The 17,553-nt window shown below is 40.2% G+C and overlaps 1 protein-coding gene across 1 annotated transcript in view; it reads right to left on the bottom strand.

Annotated features, from left to right (window-relative positions):
* Positions 1-17,553, bottom strand: part of REPS2 (RALBP1 associated Eps domain containing 2) — a gene marked incomplete at its 5' end in the record, with an annotated part of 127,601 nt that overhangs the window by 13,070 nt on the left and 96,978 nt on the right. Inside the window, 4 exons of the mRNA XM_081326372.1 lie at positions 1,007-1,155; positions 3,400-3,477; positions 7,975-8,052; positions 16,436-16,494. Of these exons, the coding sequence (XP_081182498.1) occupies positions 1,007-1,155; positions 3,400-3,477; positions 7,975-8,052; positions 16,436-16,494 (364 nt within the window). The remainder of the gene's footprint in view (positions 1-1,006; positions 1,156-3,399; positions 3,478-7,974; positions 8,053-16,435; positions 16,495-17,553) is intronic.

Genomic DNA, 17,553 nt, shown 5'->3' on the forward strand with positions numbered 1-17,553 from the left:
CTACTACATTCCCTACTTCTTTATAACATATAAATCAGTCCTAAATTATGATGCCACAAACTAAAACAGATTTTTGGGGGCAAATGACCCTCAGGATTTGTTATATCTTTCCATTCTACTTTTAAAAAGAAAGATATTTACAATTTTATTTGAATGATGAAAACACAAGCAAAATTATTTCTGAGAGGTATTTTACGATTCTCAATTTTGCAAACACACAAAACTTATGTGAAAATAAATCCTTGACTTGCTCTGTCTTTCTAAAGCAGAATTGACAGTTTGAGCTCTTGAATCTCCCAGTGCCTTTTCCTGAAAAGTTCATAGTCTCTTCAACTGAGTTCTTCCCCATCTCATTCTAACTGTGGAAAACAAACATGTTTAATTCAAGCATTTCCCTCTAATATATTATGCCAGTAGGAAACATTTCTTGTAAGTGGGGCTCAAACAAGAATACTGCCTGCAGATCACACCGGTTCTAAGAAGATTTCAAACTTCCACATTATTCACATTATTTCCCCAGAACATTTGGGGAAAAGCAAGGACTGATGCTGAACAGATTCAAAGGCTAGAAAATGCTTCTGTGTGTATCAGTGCTATAGCACATTTAGTTGTCCTCATCTGTTAACCACATTAGAGTCGTGGAAGGGACATACAATTTTTCTGTCCAGGCTATTGCAAAACATCAATGTTCTCCACCCACAACTGAACCATGGATTAACTGTTCTCTAGAGAGTCCTCTACATAGTCTAGAGGGTAATATTTTAGCAGCACAGACATTTTACAATGGGTTTGTATTCCCTAAACTAATAAGAAGAAATGGATTGCACAAACACTATCTCTATCTGTTCTTTGTGTACTGTGTATTGTCCCTAAAAAGAGATATTTTCAAAGTAGCTGACTTGCATTTTATCCCATATTACCTCTGAAGGAAATCTAAGCCCCTCTGTGTTGTCACAAAACCCACACCTCTCCCAGTTTCTCATGTAGCATAAGTCAGCCCTTTTACTTTGGAAATGCATGGTGAGGTTTGATGGTAGGTAAGGAAGAAGCAGTTGCACTTTTCTTTGGGGAAAGTTCCTGGTTCTCCAGCATGTGGCTTTCAGGTCGGAATTTCCTATGAATTGGCTTTGATGACAGCTGAGTAAGTACAAGGTCCTGTGAAATAAAATAAAAATCATTGTTTTTTTAAAAATATTTTTATTAGACATTTCAAAAAAATATGGAAAATTTGAAGACAAGAAACAAAAAACAAAAGAGATAAAACAATAAACAATAAACAAGGGATCTACAAACATCTTAAAAGCTTTAATTTTCCAGTACTGTATACTGTATTGTTAGTTGATTGTGAATAATGGAATATACCATATCTTTTTATAAGCCTGAAAATGACTATTAAACTCCAAACCAGAATTTCCCAAACTTTCTTGGTTAGTGTCTCAGTAATATTTTTCATAGTGCCTCACAGTTTCCAATTGTGCACCTCATTACCCTAGGATACTGCAGTGCACAGTTTGGGAACAGTGGAATTAACAAAAACAGCAAACACTTAAAGGCACTTTGGGATATTTAAATATTCAAGGTAAACACAGTTTGCACTGGGTCGAACATAAGACAAGTATTGCTCTATTCCATTCGAACATTGAGAATAACAGGGTATTTCGTCAATGAAAAAGCCCATTGTGGCATCCTCTTTATGAACAGGCAACATCATATGCTTTATTGATGTGTTCTAAGGCCCAAATCTTTATTAACTTCAGCAATAAGCTTTGACACTGGCACAATACAAAGATACAAAGATATTTCTGTAACTCTTTGTTTAGGAAGCAATATTTCAAGTATTAAATGAAAAATTGGACTAAAAGTGAGCACTTTAAAAAAATGTTACTTGAAATATGAAGCAGAAGATACTATGGAACATAGGTTTGGCTACTCATAAGGGAATGTACAGTATATCAATACAAATAATATAACACATTACAATACCATCACTCTAGAAAAACATAGCTTTGAAGAATGAATTATTTTAGCCTGAAAGTTAATTATAGCTGAAAAACATCTGTAAAGCATCTGTTAATGTTAACAGAACTACTGCTAAAAAGGAAGTATTGTGCCATCTTGTAGAATTTTACATGTTCAGGGCACGTCTGTTTATTTGGCAGCTTGCAATTGCTGCCAACCTCTTGATTTCAATCCAGGTATTTTACTTGAACATTCTGCCAGGGACATTATACTTTTGTAGCACTGGATTCATACATACATGGAGTCCTTCTGCCAAATAATTCACCTTTATAAATGCAACATGAATTGTGCTAAAAATATTGTCACAGCATTAATCAACTGAACTAAAAAATATATCTCAGCTCAAAATTCCTAATTATATAACCATGAATTTATCATTATGAAATCCTAGGAAAAAATTCTTACTTTGAAAATTAATTAATGATGGGAAAGTCTGATTCTTTCTACCAGAAATAATTTCAATGGCAATAGGATATTATTATCCAATCTTTATTTAAAAATAGGTATACTTCTTTTCTTTAGGCCTAATATTGAGATAATCTTTCCTTGCATTAAAAACTCTGAAAGATTTTCAGATGCTCAGATGTATGTTCACTGTCTTGAGTTATTTATAAGAATAATAAAGACAGGATTTTTTTTAAAAAAACAACAACTAATAAATCATACATCTGTTGATTTTATTAGCTTTTTGATTAAGACTGCCATTTTAAGAAGACAGATTTATATTTTCTCAGTTTTCAGGGACCAAGATTAAAATATTATATGAGCAAATTTCTTAGCTTTAATATTTTCTGTTTCATAAAAACATAATGACAATAACACATTTTATTAGACACTAAAAATGGCAAAATGGCATAAACAATGGGAAATAAAAACAAAATTTGAGAAAAAAACAGTAAAGGACAACGCTGAAGTTATCTATGCCATACTGAACAATGTAATTATATGTATATATGGAAGTATAAGGGACGTGGTGGCTCAGTGGGTTAGGACACTGAGCTTGTCGATCAGAAGGTCGGCAGTTTGGTGGGTCGAATCCCGAGTGCCGCGTAACAGAGTGAGCGCCTGTTACTCGTCCCAGCTTCTGCCAACCTAGCAGTTCGAAAGCACGTAAAAATGCAAGTAGAAAAATAGGGACCACTATGGTGGGAAGGTAACAGCGTTCCGTGCGCCTTTGGCGTCTAGTCATGCCGGCCACATGACCACGGAGACGTCCTTGGACAAGTGCTGGCTCTTTGGCTTTGAAACGGAGAGTGCTAGAGTCGGAAACGACTAGCACACATGTGCAGGGGAACCTTTACCTTTATGGAAGTATATAATTAATTTTATACTGTAGATCTGGAAAGAGGACTTACTACTGAAGATTACATATGTCCTTACCTTTTTTGCTGGGCTGCTTTCTGGTGATGGAGAAATATTCATTGGCAAATGTGAGTTTATTTCATAGTCTTGTTCTATCTGTAATAATATGAAAACTTCTGTAATATCAAAAATTGCAGCCTGTTTTCATTCTTACTTTGGATATGGTCATGATACAAGTTCTGTCACTTTTCTAGGCACATTCAGACATAACATGCTTCCACATATAAAGAGTAGAATTCATCTCCCAGGGTTGATTATTGGATTCTATGGATGCCTTTGATAGTTTTTAACATTTGATAGGACTTAGTTTTTAAAGGTTGGGAAGTTTATTCTCCATCCCAATTAGTTTCCTGGATACACACTTTCTCCCACCTATTAGGAAAAGATGCTGTTCATGCCTATATGTGGTGTGGAGAGAAAGAAAAGGAAACAGTTGCAACTTCATTTGTTGTCATTTTTACACTGAAAATAAAACCTGGCTCACACTGTCAGCATCATGGAGACAGATCTCCATGGATTCCATTCCCCGAAAGCTTGAGAAACACCATTATATGGTTTGTGATTTGTTTTCTAAACACTTTGTTCCGTGTCCAAAAATCCCATCAGCACAGGGACTAGCCAAGTTATTTTTACTTCATATTTACTGATTACATGGGGCACCTCAATGCATCATTTTAGACAGAGGGGTGCAATTTACTTCTACATTTTGGTCGGTGTTCCTTAACTTGGGACTGATCAGGGGCTCAGTTCCAGTCATGACCCCCAAACAAGTGTGTGTGTGTGTGTGTGTGTGTGTGTGAACGAACTCAGTATTGGAACAATACCTCAGATGCTTTACTAATTATCAACAAGATGATTGGATTGTCTTGTTGCCTTTTGCAAGTGGCTTACAACAATTCTGTACATAGTAGCACAGGATTCACCCCTTTCAGGGTGGTCATGGGTCAAGACTTTACTCTTATGGTTGAACTGCCCCTGAATGACCCTCTGGTGTTGTTGTTAAAAGAATGGGTTTCCCAATTATGAAATACATGGCCTGTTGTGAGAAAAGTTCTTGAAGATGCCTGACCTTACAAAGCTCAAGTCGGCAAGAAACGCATAGAACTTAAACCATTCAAAATTGGTGATTGTGTCTTCCTCTCCACACATTACCTACAGTCTTTGTAACCATCGAAAAAGCTAGGATCCAAGTTCATGGGAGCCTTTCCCATCAAATGTATCATAAACTCTGTGACTGTGGAATTAGAATTGCCAAAATCACTGCATAGGGTCCACGCTGCGTTCCACTGTAGTCTACTAAAACCTGAGGCTGTTTCTCCTCTTAGACCAAGCCTTCCACCACTTCCTGAGCCAATAATGGTCGAAGGGGAGCAACATTTTGATATTCATGAAATTTTAGATTTCCACAGGCATAGGGAAGAACTCCAATACTTGGTTACGTAAAAGAATTTCCCCAAAGCTCAAAATGAGTGGGTGAATCACCATCACATTAGAGCTTCTAGACTTGCAAAACATTTTCATAACCAATACCCTAATAACCCAAATGAGTTTTCCATTAATTTCATCTTCTCTTTCTCTCCCTATTTATTATCTTTTCTTTTGCTGGACTAACGTTGTTCTTTCAGGGCGCAGCATGTCAGGTCCACCATGCTGGTGTCCTGCCATTCTTTTGGAGCGGGACAGGAAGATTTCTGGCATTCTGTAAGGACCTGCCTCAATCAGTTCTTCCAAGAAAGCAGAACTCTTGAAACTGCATCATTTCAAAAGCAACTTTTATTGGGAGATGTTGACAGCAGGAATAGAAAGCAGGGTCTGAGGGTTTCCCACGTGAATCAATAAGTCAAGAGTCAATAGTAACCCCACCCCAACTGTCCATCCGGACGGTTCAAACAGGCCAATCTGCAGGTGTGAAGATGACGTGGGAACAGAGTGATAAGGCACTGCTTCCAAGGCTGTTAAGTCTCTGTGCTGCTTCTTCCACACCTGGAGATAAGGCAGATGGCCGGAGGCATATTCCATTCTCACCCCAATAGAGAAACATCAAAGAGGATAGAGCAAGGAACAAAGCAAAGGAAACACACATTAGCAACCCCAGGCTTCCCCCTCCCCCCCAGGTGAATGGCAGAAACTGAAAGAAGAAGAAACCTCATATCCATAGAAAGGTAGGATTCTAACACGTTCTTTGCATGCTTTCGTTTTTGCTGTAATCACTTGGGAATTAGGGAGGGGGATTGTCTTCAGAGAAGAAACAGATTCCTTCCCAGCCAGTTCCCCTCTGCTTCCAAGGCCATTGTGCCCTGAGAGTGATCTATTATCTACCCAGCACCTCAGCATTCTCATAACATCCCTACAACATCACATTGGCTGCCGATGGATTGGTTAGGGTGATTGGGTTTGTGGAAAACAAAATAATTGCTTGGCGCTTTGTGTGGGACCTTCAGATTCCACCTGACTTCTCTGCAACCACTATCTCTCAATAAAAATTCTTTTGATTAAACCTCAATAGAGTCAAGAGTTTTACTTTCCTGAAGGACCAGCTGGAGCAGGTCCTTACAATAGCAGGTCTTCTAAGACTCTATGTGAGCAATGCCCAAATACATGGGGTTATAAAGGAGGCACCAGTTCTGGAAGTGTTCATAATTTTGCCTACTGATGCTACCATACGCTCCTCATTGGAAAGCCACAGAAACAAAAGACTATTTGCCCAAAGCACAAAGAAAGGAGGTCTACTTTAATTTGGTACTTGATATTAAATAATATTATAAATAAAAAGAAATGTTCTATCTTTCTGTTGGCCTAGATTGCCATCTGGCTTTCTAAATGCAGTTATTCCTGTGAGGGTTTTAAAAATTACTGAAATTAATCAAGTTTTAGAACCAAGTTATATTATTTCCCACCCATCTTCCTGAAGTATATCATATATATTTTAGTAAGCCAGTCAGACAAAAAATTTGAACATGTGCAAAACTGTTCAGTCCTTTTCTAGAATGCTATGTATAATATCCCAATGCTTCTCAATAACCTATGCGTAATAACAGTCTTAAAATAATGCAGCTTTCTGGCCATGACAATATAGAGCAATAATTCTATGAAACCAGTTACAAAAAATCAAAGACGCTAAAGAATGTGCAATGCCAAAATCCTCCTTCCCTCTGAATCATTTCCATCATTCCTTTATTCTGAAAACTGGTTTTTTTCACTTGTATTTGGTATGCTCTTTTCGGCCAAGAACCCCATTAAGTAATATAACCCATATGTGTACAACAATTCCAGTTCTGTACAAAGCTGATTTATAAGTTCCAACTAGTATGTATAACTTTTTGATTGCTTTAATACCTAGAGACATACAAGATGTGTGGATGGCTTTTAGCTTTGGCCAAAATACCAATTTTGGTGAGTTTTTTAAAATTAAGTTATGCTTCATTCAATAGTATTATTTTCTCCAGCTACAGAAATGATGATAATGACAGTATGATGTAGAGAAAATTAATAGTTGTCCTTTAACAGACAAAACAAAAAAGCTTTACCACTGTAGCTCAGTGTTTATTCAAATCCTTGTGAAACCTTTTAGGGACTCTTTACAAAGTTACACTTCATTCTCATGGGTATACAATAATCTCTCTCTATGGTTTGAGGAATAAACTATATCGTGCAAAACTTGATAGATTTAGAAACAATTTTAACAATTTCTCTTTAAGATTAAGCTTAGTCTAGCTGCTCAAGAGTGCAAAAAAATAGGATACACAAGCATATTCTGTCTGATTTTTTAATTGGGTTTGTATATCAGTTCCAACATTTTTGAACTTCAAGAATACTAAAACCTGGAAAAAAAAGTCCTTGACCAGTAATATAGAGTTTTCAGACATCTCTGTGTATAAGGCTGCTGAAAAAAAACCCAAACAAAACAACAAAACTCTCTTCTTGCATATCCTCATGAATGCACTGGTTTTTTTTACAATTAGGTATAACAGAGACTTCTCTATTACTTACACGATCCATGGTTAGAAGCATAACTTACTAGGAAGGAAGAATCAACTTTGTGCTAAGAGTAGTTTATATTATGTCATGCCTAAAACTACACTTCTATAGTTTTATGATAAACAATCTTGTACTGCATCTGTCTGTATTTGAACAAATGAAAATTTCATTGTTCTAAGAAACAAATATACACACATAATTCCAACCCAACCTGTAGTCATACATTTAGCATGTATATAGAAATAAATACATAACTAAATAAAATTAGGTTGCTATCCTCAATTAAAAATACCTGCTTTTTCACCTATGTTCTTACTCTCTGTGTGTAATGTGTGTGTGTGTGTGGCCAGTTTGGTCTAATGGTTAAGGTACCAAACTAGATACAAGGAGATTGTGAGTTCTAGTCCAACTTTAGGCATGAAAGTCGGCTGAGTGACTTTGGGTCAGTCATTCTCTCAGCCCAACCTACTTCAAGGGATAGTTGTTGTGGGGAAAATAAGAGAAGGGAGGAGTATGTTCATCACCTTGAGTTATTTAAAAAATAATAGAGATGGGATATAAACTATGAAGAATCAAAAAGCATGTTGATTCTATATTTATAGTTTAAAAATCTACCTGTTCCTGAAGACTGAAGTTCATATAGCTTGATTTGGGTTGAGTGCTTGGCTCAATATTTATGACAGGAAGAGAAATCTGCAGAACACAATCACAGTCAATCTTTTATGTAACATGATCAGAAGAAGCAATAGTTAGATAAATATATATGAGGTTGAAATTTTAACTTTAATTTTAAACTTGCAGAATATTTTAGAACAGTTTTCTAAATTTCTACTTTTGAGTGAAGTAGGAATTCAGAAGAAAAATGAATAAATATAATAAACATTTAAACAGGAAACCAAACTTTGGTTTAAAAAGAAGCAAATTTTGTTATGTTTACCAGAATGTGAATTCCACTGACCCTGGAAAATGACAGCCAAAAGTCAAGGAATGTGAGAAAACATAAGATATAGAAGGAAAATTGTCACCAAATGGCAACTTGTAGAAATACTTCCTGAATAACTAACATAAAATTAACAAGATCAATACTGCTCTTAATATTTCCGTACTGGTCAACCTCTTTTTTGTTGTCAGTCTTTTTAGTATTTATCTAAACAAAACTGTAGCTGTAAACTTACAATTAGGATTTTTAATTTACCCAAATTTACAAGTGAAAGTATTATGTTTGTCTACTGGAGTCTACATTACTACAGGTAGTCCTCAATGTTATGTATTGGGCTCAATTGTAACACCACGTGGTAAGCTGGAGCAGCTAACAGCTCTCCAGCAACCCAGACTCCAGGTCTCCAGTGCTGCTATTGGCTGCCCCTAGGCGGCAATGGGTTACTTTAAACCTATTGGCTGCCGCCTAGGAGCCAGGCTATAAATTGCTGCAAGCTGCAGCCCAATTCTCAGTTCAGATCCTGCAAGCAATAAACCATGAGCTTTGCTGAACTCACTTGCCTCGTCTCCTTTCCTGTGCGAAGGACTCACTACACAACACTGGTGACGAGGATGGGATCCTGCTTCTCCAAAAGAGTTGAAGTTCACTAGGGGAGAGGCAGCTCACGCCTGGAGGGAAAAGGCACGCTAGCGACCACATGCTCAGCAGATTCAGTCCCTGGGCCTTCGAGAAGCAGGATCTAAAACTGCAGGAACCAGCCGAAGACAGAATGCTGAAAGTTGGAAGATACATTCGACCTGGCCAAAAACCTCTTCGCCCCGACGCCGCTGGAGTCAGTTTCCTATGTGGACCTCAAGAAAAAGCTGGGAGAGCATTTCCAGCTGAAGATGTCGGTGATTGCTTGGCATTTCAAGTTTGAACAGCGAATGCAGCAGCCCGGCAAAACAGCGTCAGAATACATCGCGGCCTTGAGGCAGGCCGCACGCCTCTGTAAATTTTCCGACATAGAGGAGCAACTGCGAGACCGGCTCGTCTGCAGCCTACGGAACTGAACGCTCCAGCAAAGACTTTTTGCCAGAACGAATTTAACCTTCATTGAAACCCAAGACAAAGTAATGGCAGATGAAGCCGCCAGGGGTGCAGTCCAGACAGTCCAGCCTGCCAAAACGATGAAGCACGAAGAAACAGTCCACCACGAGGACGCCAAATGCTCAGAAGAATCTTCAGAGGAAGAAGATCCTGAAGTCAACAAGCTTCACAAGCAACCCGACGCACTGCAGCATCAAACAGCAAGAGAACACTTACAAGGCAGTTCTCTTACCTAGATGTAAAGGTTGCGGCGGCAACCACCAACACGCTGATTGAAGATTCCGGTCAGCCACGTGCAGGGCCTGCGGCAAAACAGGCCACATTGCAGCGGTTTGCAGAGCTCGCCAGAGGGACTGGCCACCCAGTTTGCAGAGCTCGCCAGAGATCCAACCAGGAGAGGTACCGGGCCCAGGGTCTGTTTATTGTGGGGTTTTGTAGAAGCCGTAGAAGTGTAGGCCGCACTGGGGCCCAACGCCCCCTCAAACCTAAACTCAAACTGCAGGTAGAGCTACAAGGGGTCCGTTGTAAAATGAAGTTGGACTCTGGCTCTGCTGTCTCCATTATTTCCCTGGACACCTTCAATTTCGTGTGCAGTCACAGTAGAAAATGGGCCAAGCTAAGGCCCTCCGACATAATTTTAACTGACTTTCAAAACGCTCAAGGGGGAAGCCACCTTGGCCGTAAACTTGATGCTTTAGGCATTCAAATAACTGGTATCAACCAGACACAAGCTGCAAACCTTTCGTCAGTTTGCGAGGACTTTGCAGACGTTTTTGATTCAGCCCTAGGAACATATACAGGCCCGCCTATCTCATTCAAGCTAGATCCCAACGTAGTTCCCATTAGGGTTAAGCCTCAAAGGGTCCCTTTTGCCCTCAAACATAAAATTGACTCAGAAATAGACAAGCTTGTAGAACAGGGCGTTTTACAAACAGTTGATGGTGGGGAGTGGGAAACTCCTATAGTCACTCCACTTAAGGCCAATGGAGAAATCAGAATATGTGCAGACTATAAATGTACAATTAACAAAGCCCTTAAACAACACGCTTACCCTGTTCCAGTGGTGAACCACATTTTAGCTTCTTTGCAAGGGGGCACTATTTTCGCTAAATTAGATTTAGCACAGGCCTATCAGCAACTGCCAGTTGATGAGGCCACAGCCGTGGTTCAGACAATTGTGACTCACAGGGGGGCTTTCAAAGTAAAGCATTTACAATTTGGAGTTAGCGTTGCTCCAGGCATTTTTCAGGGAATCATGGAACGCACATTTAAAGGCATTCAGGGTGTTTGCCCTTATTTTGATGATGTACTTATTGCTGGAGAATCTACAGAAGTGTTAGCCAGCAGGCTCAGGGCTGTCTTACAGAGGCTTCAAGAACAGGCCTCAAATTAAAGAAGAGTAAATGTAGTATTGGGGTTCCTTCAACGGAATTTCTAGGATTTCGAATTGATGCTAATGGTATTCACCCTGCTGAATCCAAAGTGAAGGCCATTCAATTGGTTCCTAGTCCTAAATCCAAAGGAGAGCTACAAGCATTCTTGGGCCTCCTCAACTTCTACCATGCCTTTCTGCCTAACAAGGCTGCATTGGCACAGGCTCTTAGATAAGAAAGCTCCATGGAAATGGACCAGCAATCATGAAAAAAGCTTCCAAAACATGTTGTAAAATAAAGGAACTATAAAGTTGTCTGTACTGTAACTTGTCACTGTACTGAAACAGTATTGGAGCTATGATGTTAACTGTCTTGTGTGCTATAAGGGAAGTCTATTCATTCTGGCTAACTGATGCTCTAATGTAACTTGTACTGTTTTACAAAAGTTGCTATGATGTTAAGTCTTGTAACTTGTACTATTTGCCAATTATTGCTATGATGTTTGTCTGATCTAAGAGGGGAGGGGTGTTATGTATTGGGCTCAATTGTAACACCACGTGGTAAGCTGGAGCAACTAATGGCTCTCCAGCAACCCAGACTCCAGGTCTCCTGTGCTGCTATTGGCTGCCCCTAGGCAGCAATAAAGGTAAAGGTAAAGGTTCCGCCGCACATGCATGCTAGTCGTTTCTGACTCTAGGGGCCAGTGCTCATCTCCGTTTCAAAGCCGAAGAGCCAGCGCTTGTCCGAGGACGTCTCCGTGGTCATGTGGCCGGCATGACTAGACGCCAAAGGCGCACGGAACGCTGTTACCTTCCCACCGCAGTGGTCCCTATTTTTCTACTTGTATTTTTACGTGCTTTCGAACTGCTAGGTTGGCAGAAGCTGGGATGAGTAACAGGCGTTCACTCTGCTACGCAGCACTCGGGATTCGACCCGCCAAACTGCCGACCTTCTGATCGACAAGCTCAGCGTCCTAACCCACTGAGCCACCGCGTTACTTTAAACCTATTGGCTGCCGCCTAGGGACCAGGCTATAAATTGCTGCAAGCTGCAGCCCAATTCTCAGTTCAGATCCTGCAAGCAATAAACCATGAGCTTTGCTGAACTTACTTGCCTCGTCTCCTTTCCTGCACGAAGAACTCACTACACAACATTCAACATGACCACAACTGAGCCCAAAATTTCTCTTATTGAGACATTTGCTAAATGAGTTTTGCCCCATTTTAAGATCTTTCTTGCTTCAGTTGTTAAGTGAATCATTGTAGTTGATAAATTAATAAGCCAATTGTTAAGTTAATTTTGCTTCCCCACTGATTTTGCTTGTCAGAAGGTCGCAAAAGATGATCATATGATCTTGGGACACAGCAATAGTCATAAATATGAACCAGTTGCCAAGCATCCAAATTTAATCACATGACCATGGGATGCTGCAAAGGTCATAACTGTGAAAAACAGTCATAAATCACTTTTTTTCAGTGCTATTCCAGCATTGAATGGTTACTAAATGTTGTGAGGACTACCTGTATTCAGGAATGCCCAATATTTTTGGCTGATAGAAATAATGGATGTTTGAAGAGCTTGATGTGAACTGAAGGGCTGCTGAGGAAGTCTTTTCCCAGTTATAAAAAATCTAGTGGTGGTACCACTCTTCAAACAAAAGAAATCAGTGTGATCCAGATATTGGTCAGTAGCCCTCAATCATATTATTATTTCAAAAATAAAGTAAATTCTAGTGTTCTGCATAAATTAGACATATACTTTTAAAAAATTATTTCCAATAACAAAACAGTCTTGAGAAGGGCTTTCAATGGGTAATATGTGAACCCTTCAATTCTTCAGAATTCATTAAGCCTAACATTGTTCTGAGTTTTTGGGTTCTTTGCTATTTTCCACTTACAATCTACTTTTTTTATTCCTATTTATATCCCGCCCTTCTCCGAAGACTCAGGGCGGCTTACAATTTAAAGCACAAATCAATGTGCTTAGCAATAGCCTTCATTCTATGTATATGCCTGCTTATTAGGGCTTTTGGGGCCCCCCAAGCGGCATTTTTACAAAGTCAGCTTATTGCCCCCAACAATCTGGGTCCTCATTTTACCTACCTCGGAAGGATGGAAGGCTGAGTCAACCTTGAGCCTGGTGGGATGCGAAGCTGCACTAATTGCAGAAAGCTGGTGTTACTTAAGGAGGCATTAGTCCACTGCTCCACCAAGGCTCTGGTTTTTCCTCTCAGGTTTATATTTAATAATAATAATAATAATACCGTATTTTCTGGCGTATAAGACGACTGGGCGTATAAGATGACCCCCCAACTTTTGAGATGATTTTCAAGATTTTTCATCTTATACGCCGGAAAATCAGCGAGCCCGGGAAGGCACGCCCTCCCCTCTCACTGTGGAGGAAGCAGGGCAGGCTGGCGTCTGGTGGGAGCCGGCAGGGCAGTCCTGCGCACACGCGCGCTCCCCAGCTGTTAAGGAGCACTCCTTAGCAGCCGGGGAGTGCGCGCGTGTGCAGGACTGCCCTACCGGCTCCCGCCCGACGCTCTTCCCTCTTGAGGCAGCATCGCTCCCCGGCTCCTAAGGAGTCCTCGGGGATGCTTCCTCAAGAGCCATGGCAGGCGCCTCACGCTCTTCCCTCTTGAAGCAGCATCATCGGAGCCGTCGGGCGGGAGCCGGCAAGGCAGTCCTTCCCTCTTGAGGCAGCATCTCCGAGGACTCCTTAGGAGCCGGGGAGCGATGCTGCCTCAAGAGGGAAGAGCGTCGGGCGGGAGCCGGCAGGGCAGTCCTGCACACACGCGCACTCCCCGGCTGCTATGGAGTGCTCCTTAACAGCTGGGGAGAGCGCGCGTGCGCAGGACTGCCCTGCCGGCTCCCGCAAGACGCCAGCCTGCCCTGCTTCCTCCACAGTGAGAGGGGAGGGCGTGCCTTCCCGGGCTCGCTGATTTTCCGGCGTATAAGACAACTGGGCGTATAAGATGACCCCCCAACTTTTGAGGTGATTTTCATGGGTTAAAATGTCATCTTATACTTTGGAAAATACGGTAATAATAATAATAATAATAATAATAATAATAATAATAATAATAATAATAATAATAATAATAATAATAATAATAATAATAATAATAATAATAATAATAATAATAATAATAATTTTATTTGTATACCGCCCTTCTCCCGAAGGACTCAGGGCGGTGAACAGGGCAATACATGTTAAAAAACAAGAATACAAAAGTTAAAAGAGATTAAACAAGATGCCCAAAAACTATAACAATAAGTTAAAATACATAAAAAGCAATAAAACCCAAACCCATCACCCATCAGGCCAGGCCGGCTTGTTCGAACAGGTAGGTCTTTAGATCGCGCCGGAAGGAGCGAAGGTCGGGCGCCATCCGGAGCTCAACCGGAAGATGGTTCCATAAATCCGGCGTGCCCACAGAGAAGGACCTCCCCCTGGGGGCCACCAGTCGACATTCTTTGACCGGTGGCACCCTGAGGGGGCCCTCTCTGTGGGAGCGCACTGGGCGGAAGGAAGTTGATGCCGGCCGCAGGTGCTCCCTGAGGTATTCCGGACCCATGCCATGAAGGGCTTTGTAGGTCACTACCAGCACCTTGAATCTCACCTGGAAGACAACTGGGAGCCAATGCAGCTTGCGGAGCAGGGGTGTAACATGGGAGTATCGGGAGACTCCCAACACAATTCTCGCGGCTGCATTCTGTACCAGTTGGAGCCTCCGAGTGGTCCTCAAGGGCAGCCCCATGTAGACAGCGTTGCAGTAGTCCAAATGAGAGGTCACGAGCGCATGAGTGACCGTACGCAAGGCATCCCGGTCTAGATAGGGCCGCAACTGGCGCACCAGGAGAATCTGGGCGAAGGCCCCCCTAGTCACATTTATTTAAGCTACAATAACAAAGGTTTCCTAACAATGACTGAACTTGTTCTGATAGGCTGAAATAGTAGTAGTCTGAAAATGTTGCATGTCATAAAAGGCATCATAATCAGGTGAAATTTATGCATCCTCATAGATTCTACTATTTTTGTTGTTTTTTGTTTTTTGTCTGTCAGTTTTTACTCCTGACAAGCGACTGGACAAGTCTCTACAGTTTTTCTGGCAGGAAGTTTGCAATGAAAGTGAATGGCCCGAGGTCACTTAGTTGGCTTTGTGATTAAGACAGGACTAGAACTTACTGTTTCTTGGTTTCTCACCTGGTGCTTTACTATAGTATTTTTATATTATTATATGTAAATTAAGGGACGCGGTGGCTCAGTGTGTTAGGACGCTGAGCTTGTCGATCAGATGGTCGGCAGTTTGGCGGGTTGAATCCCGGGTGCCGCGTAACAGAGTGAGCGCCTGTTACTCGTCCCAGCTTCTGCCAACCTAGCAGTTCGAAAGCACGTAAAAATGCAAGTAGAAAAATAGGGACCACTACGGTGGGAAGGTAACAGCATCCTGTGCGCCTCTGGCGTCTAGTCATACCGGCCACATGACCACGGAGACGTCCTCAGACAAGCGCTGGCTCTTCGGCTTTGAAACGGAGATGAGCACCGGCCCCTAGAGTTGGAAACGACTAGCACGCATGTGTGGGGGACCATTTACCTTTACCTTATGTAAATTAAAGGGATTATAGTAGCCTGATTTTTTACAAGCCATATACAAGTTAAAGCAGCAAATGATACTATGTAGAAGTTTGAGCATAGTGTAGACAAAAGTTTAGACAGAACATGGGAGGAAATTATTTCTGAGTAAATCTTTACAAGACTGCATTCTTTAATGAAAATAGAAAAGAAAAAAATTATCCATTATTATTCCAATAAAATTAGAAAAGAAACATTGGGACAGTAACCCACTTCACTGTATGTTTAACTGATTAAACAAGTATTTGTGAAGTATGATTTATTACAAAATGCTTTATGTTGTATAATATTCAGTTCTCACCACCTAATCAGCAATGTCTGCAACGCACTTATGGAAGACATATAGAAATTTCCTTTTGTAAACATTATAAATATCAATTAGATTTGATTTACACATGACACCTGAAAGTGTGATAGAAATTAAAAAATGGCTAATATAATAATATTGGGCAGAATTCATCAGTAATCTTAAAGATAGTATCTCTAAGACAAGCAATTAAGCAAACTATCATTTAGACTTTCAAAATAAGTTTCAATGTGTAGGAATCTTTTTTTAAACTGCATTTTGCATAACAAGAGCAGGATTAACCAACTATTATTATATGAAAAAAAGATTCAGAAAGGATAGGACTGGCTGTACTGGTCAACTGATGTTTTCAATTACTTAAGTTCCATCAACAAACACGTTACTAAAATGTATAAAAAGTACTTATAACATTAAAGGGTTGCTACATACTGATAGTCTTCGACTTTGTTTAGTGATTGTTTGAATCACTGAAAATTATTTGGATTATTATTGATTATTTGGAGAAAATTACAGAATTTATAACAGATTATTTGGAAACATTTTCTCCATCCACTTTTCCCTTTGAATACTATTATTTTTAAACTATAGGATGTCTTGTTCCTAAAATTATAATTAACAATGCTGTCATTGTCTTGTGTGTTTTGATGAATGGTTGGCAAGAAAAAACTCTTTTTATCTCTCCCTTTTAAGATAGATATTACACATAACATCATGCTGAAATTGTTAACATACCTGTGATACAAAGGGCCTGGGAGGTAGAGCCGGTGGTGGTGGTATCCAGCCTGATCTAACTGTTAAAACCAAAGGACAAAAATAACACATATGAATGTAATGGGTAGCCATATGGGTCTAGCAGGACAATTTAACTTCACACAAATTAATTTAATAATACAAAATTGAACAATTTTTTACTATACTTCCATACACACACACACACACACACACACAAACACACACACACACTTAAATACCACCCAGAGTTGGACTGAAATGGGTGGCTACCAAAATTGTAATAAATATACATATGCATCAGAATGGTAACATGCAGATCAAATGTCAAACTAATACATTTTTAATATTCACATTGGTTTTAACTACATGGTAGGTATCACATTTAATATGACAATCAAGTTACTGAAAGCAAACATACATTTAGATATAATACAAAGTCTTAATTAATTATATGGTACCATTGATATAAGGGACGCGGTGGCTCAGTGGGTTAGGACGCTGAGCTTGTCGATCAGAAGGTCGGCAGTTTGGCGGGTCGAATCCCGAGTGCCGCGTAACAGAGTGAGCGCCTGTTACTCGTCCCAGCTTCTGCCAACCTAGCAGTTCGAAAGCACGTAAAAATGCAAGTAGAAAAATAGGGACCACTGCAGTGGGAAGGTAACAGCGTTCCGTGCGCCTTTGGCGTCTAGTCATGCCGGCCACATGACCACGGAGATGTCCTCGGACAAGCGCTGGCTCTTCGGCTTTGAAACGGAGATGAGCACCGGCCCCTAGAGTCGGAAACGACTAGCACGCATGTGCGGGGGAACCTTTACCTTTACCTTTTACCATTGATATACTTATACCTATATGTTTATACGTGTATATATTTGCGTCAAAAGAGTTTTGAGTGCTGGAAACAATATTTTAACAATATTTAAGTATTTTAAATATGCTTGTGTCAGATTTTTATTTTAAGTATTCAATTTTTAATTCAAATAACAGCTATGCAGAGAAGATGATTTATTTTTCAATTTTTCAACTTAGGGTTGTTTTTAATTTTTCGTACCTAATATGCATTTTCAGTTCTAAGTCACTTGTTTCCTGTAACAACTGAACAAAAGTCTGGAATGGCATTT

The sequence above is a fragment of the Vipera berus genome (assembly GCF_964194415.1).
Source record: "Vipera berus genome assembly, chromosome: 4".
NCBI lineage: Eukaryota > Metazoa > Chordata > Lepidosauria > Squamata > Viperidae > Vipera > Vipera berus.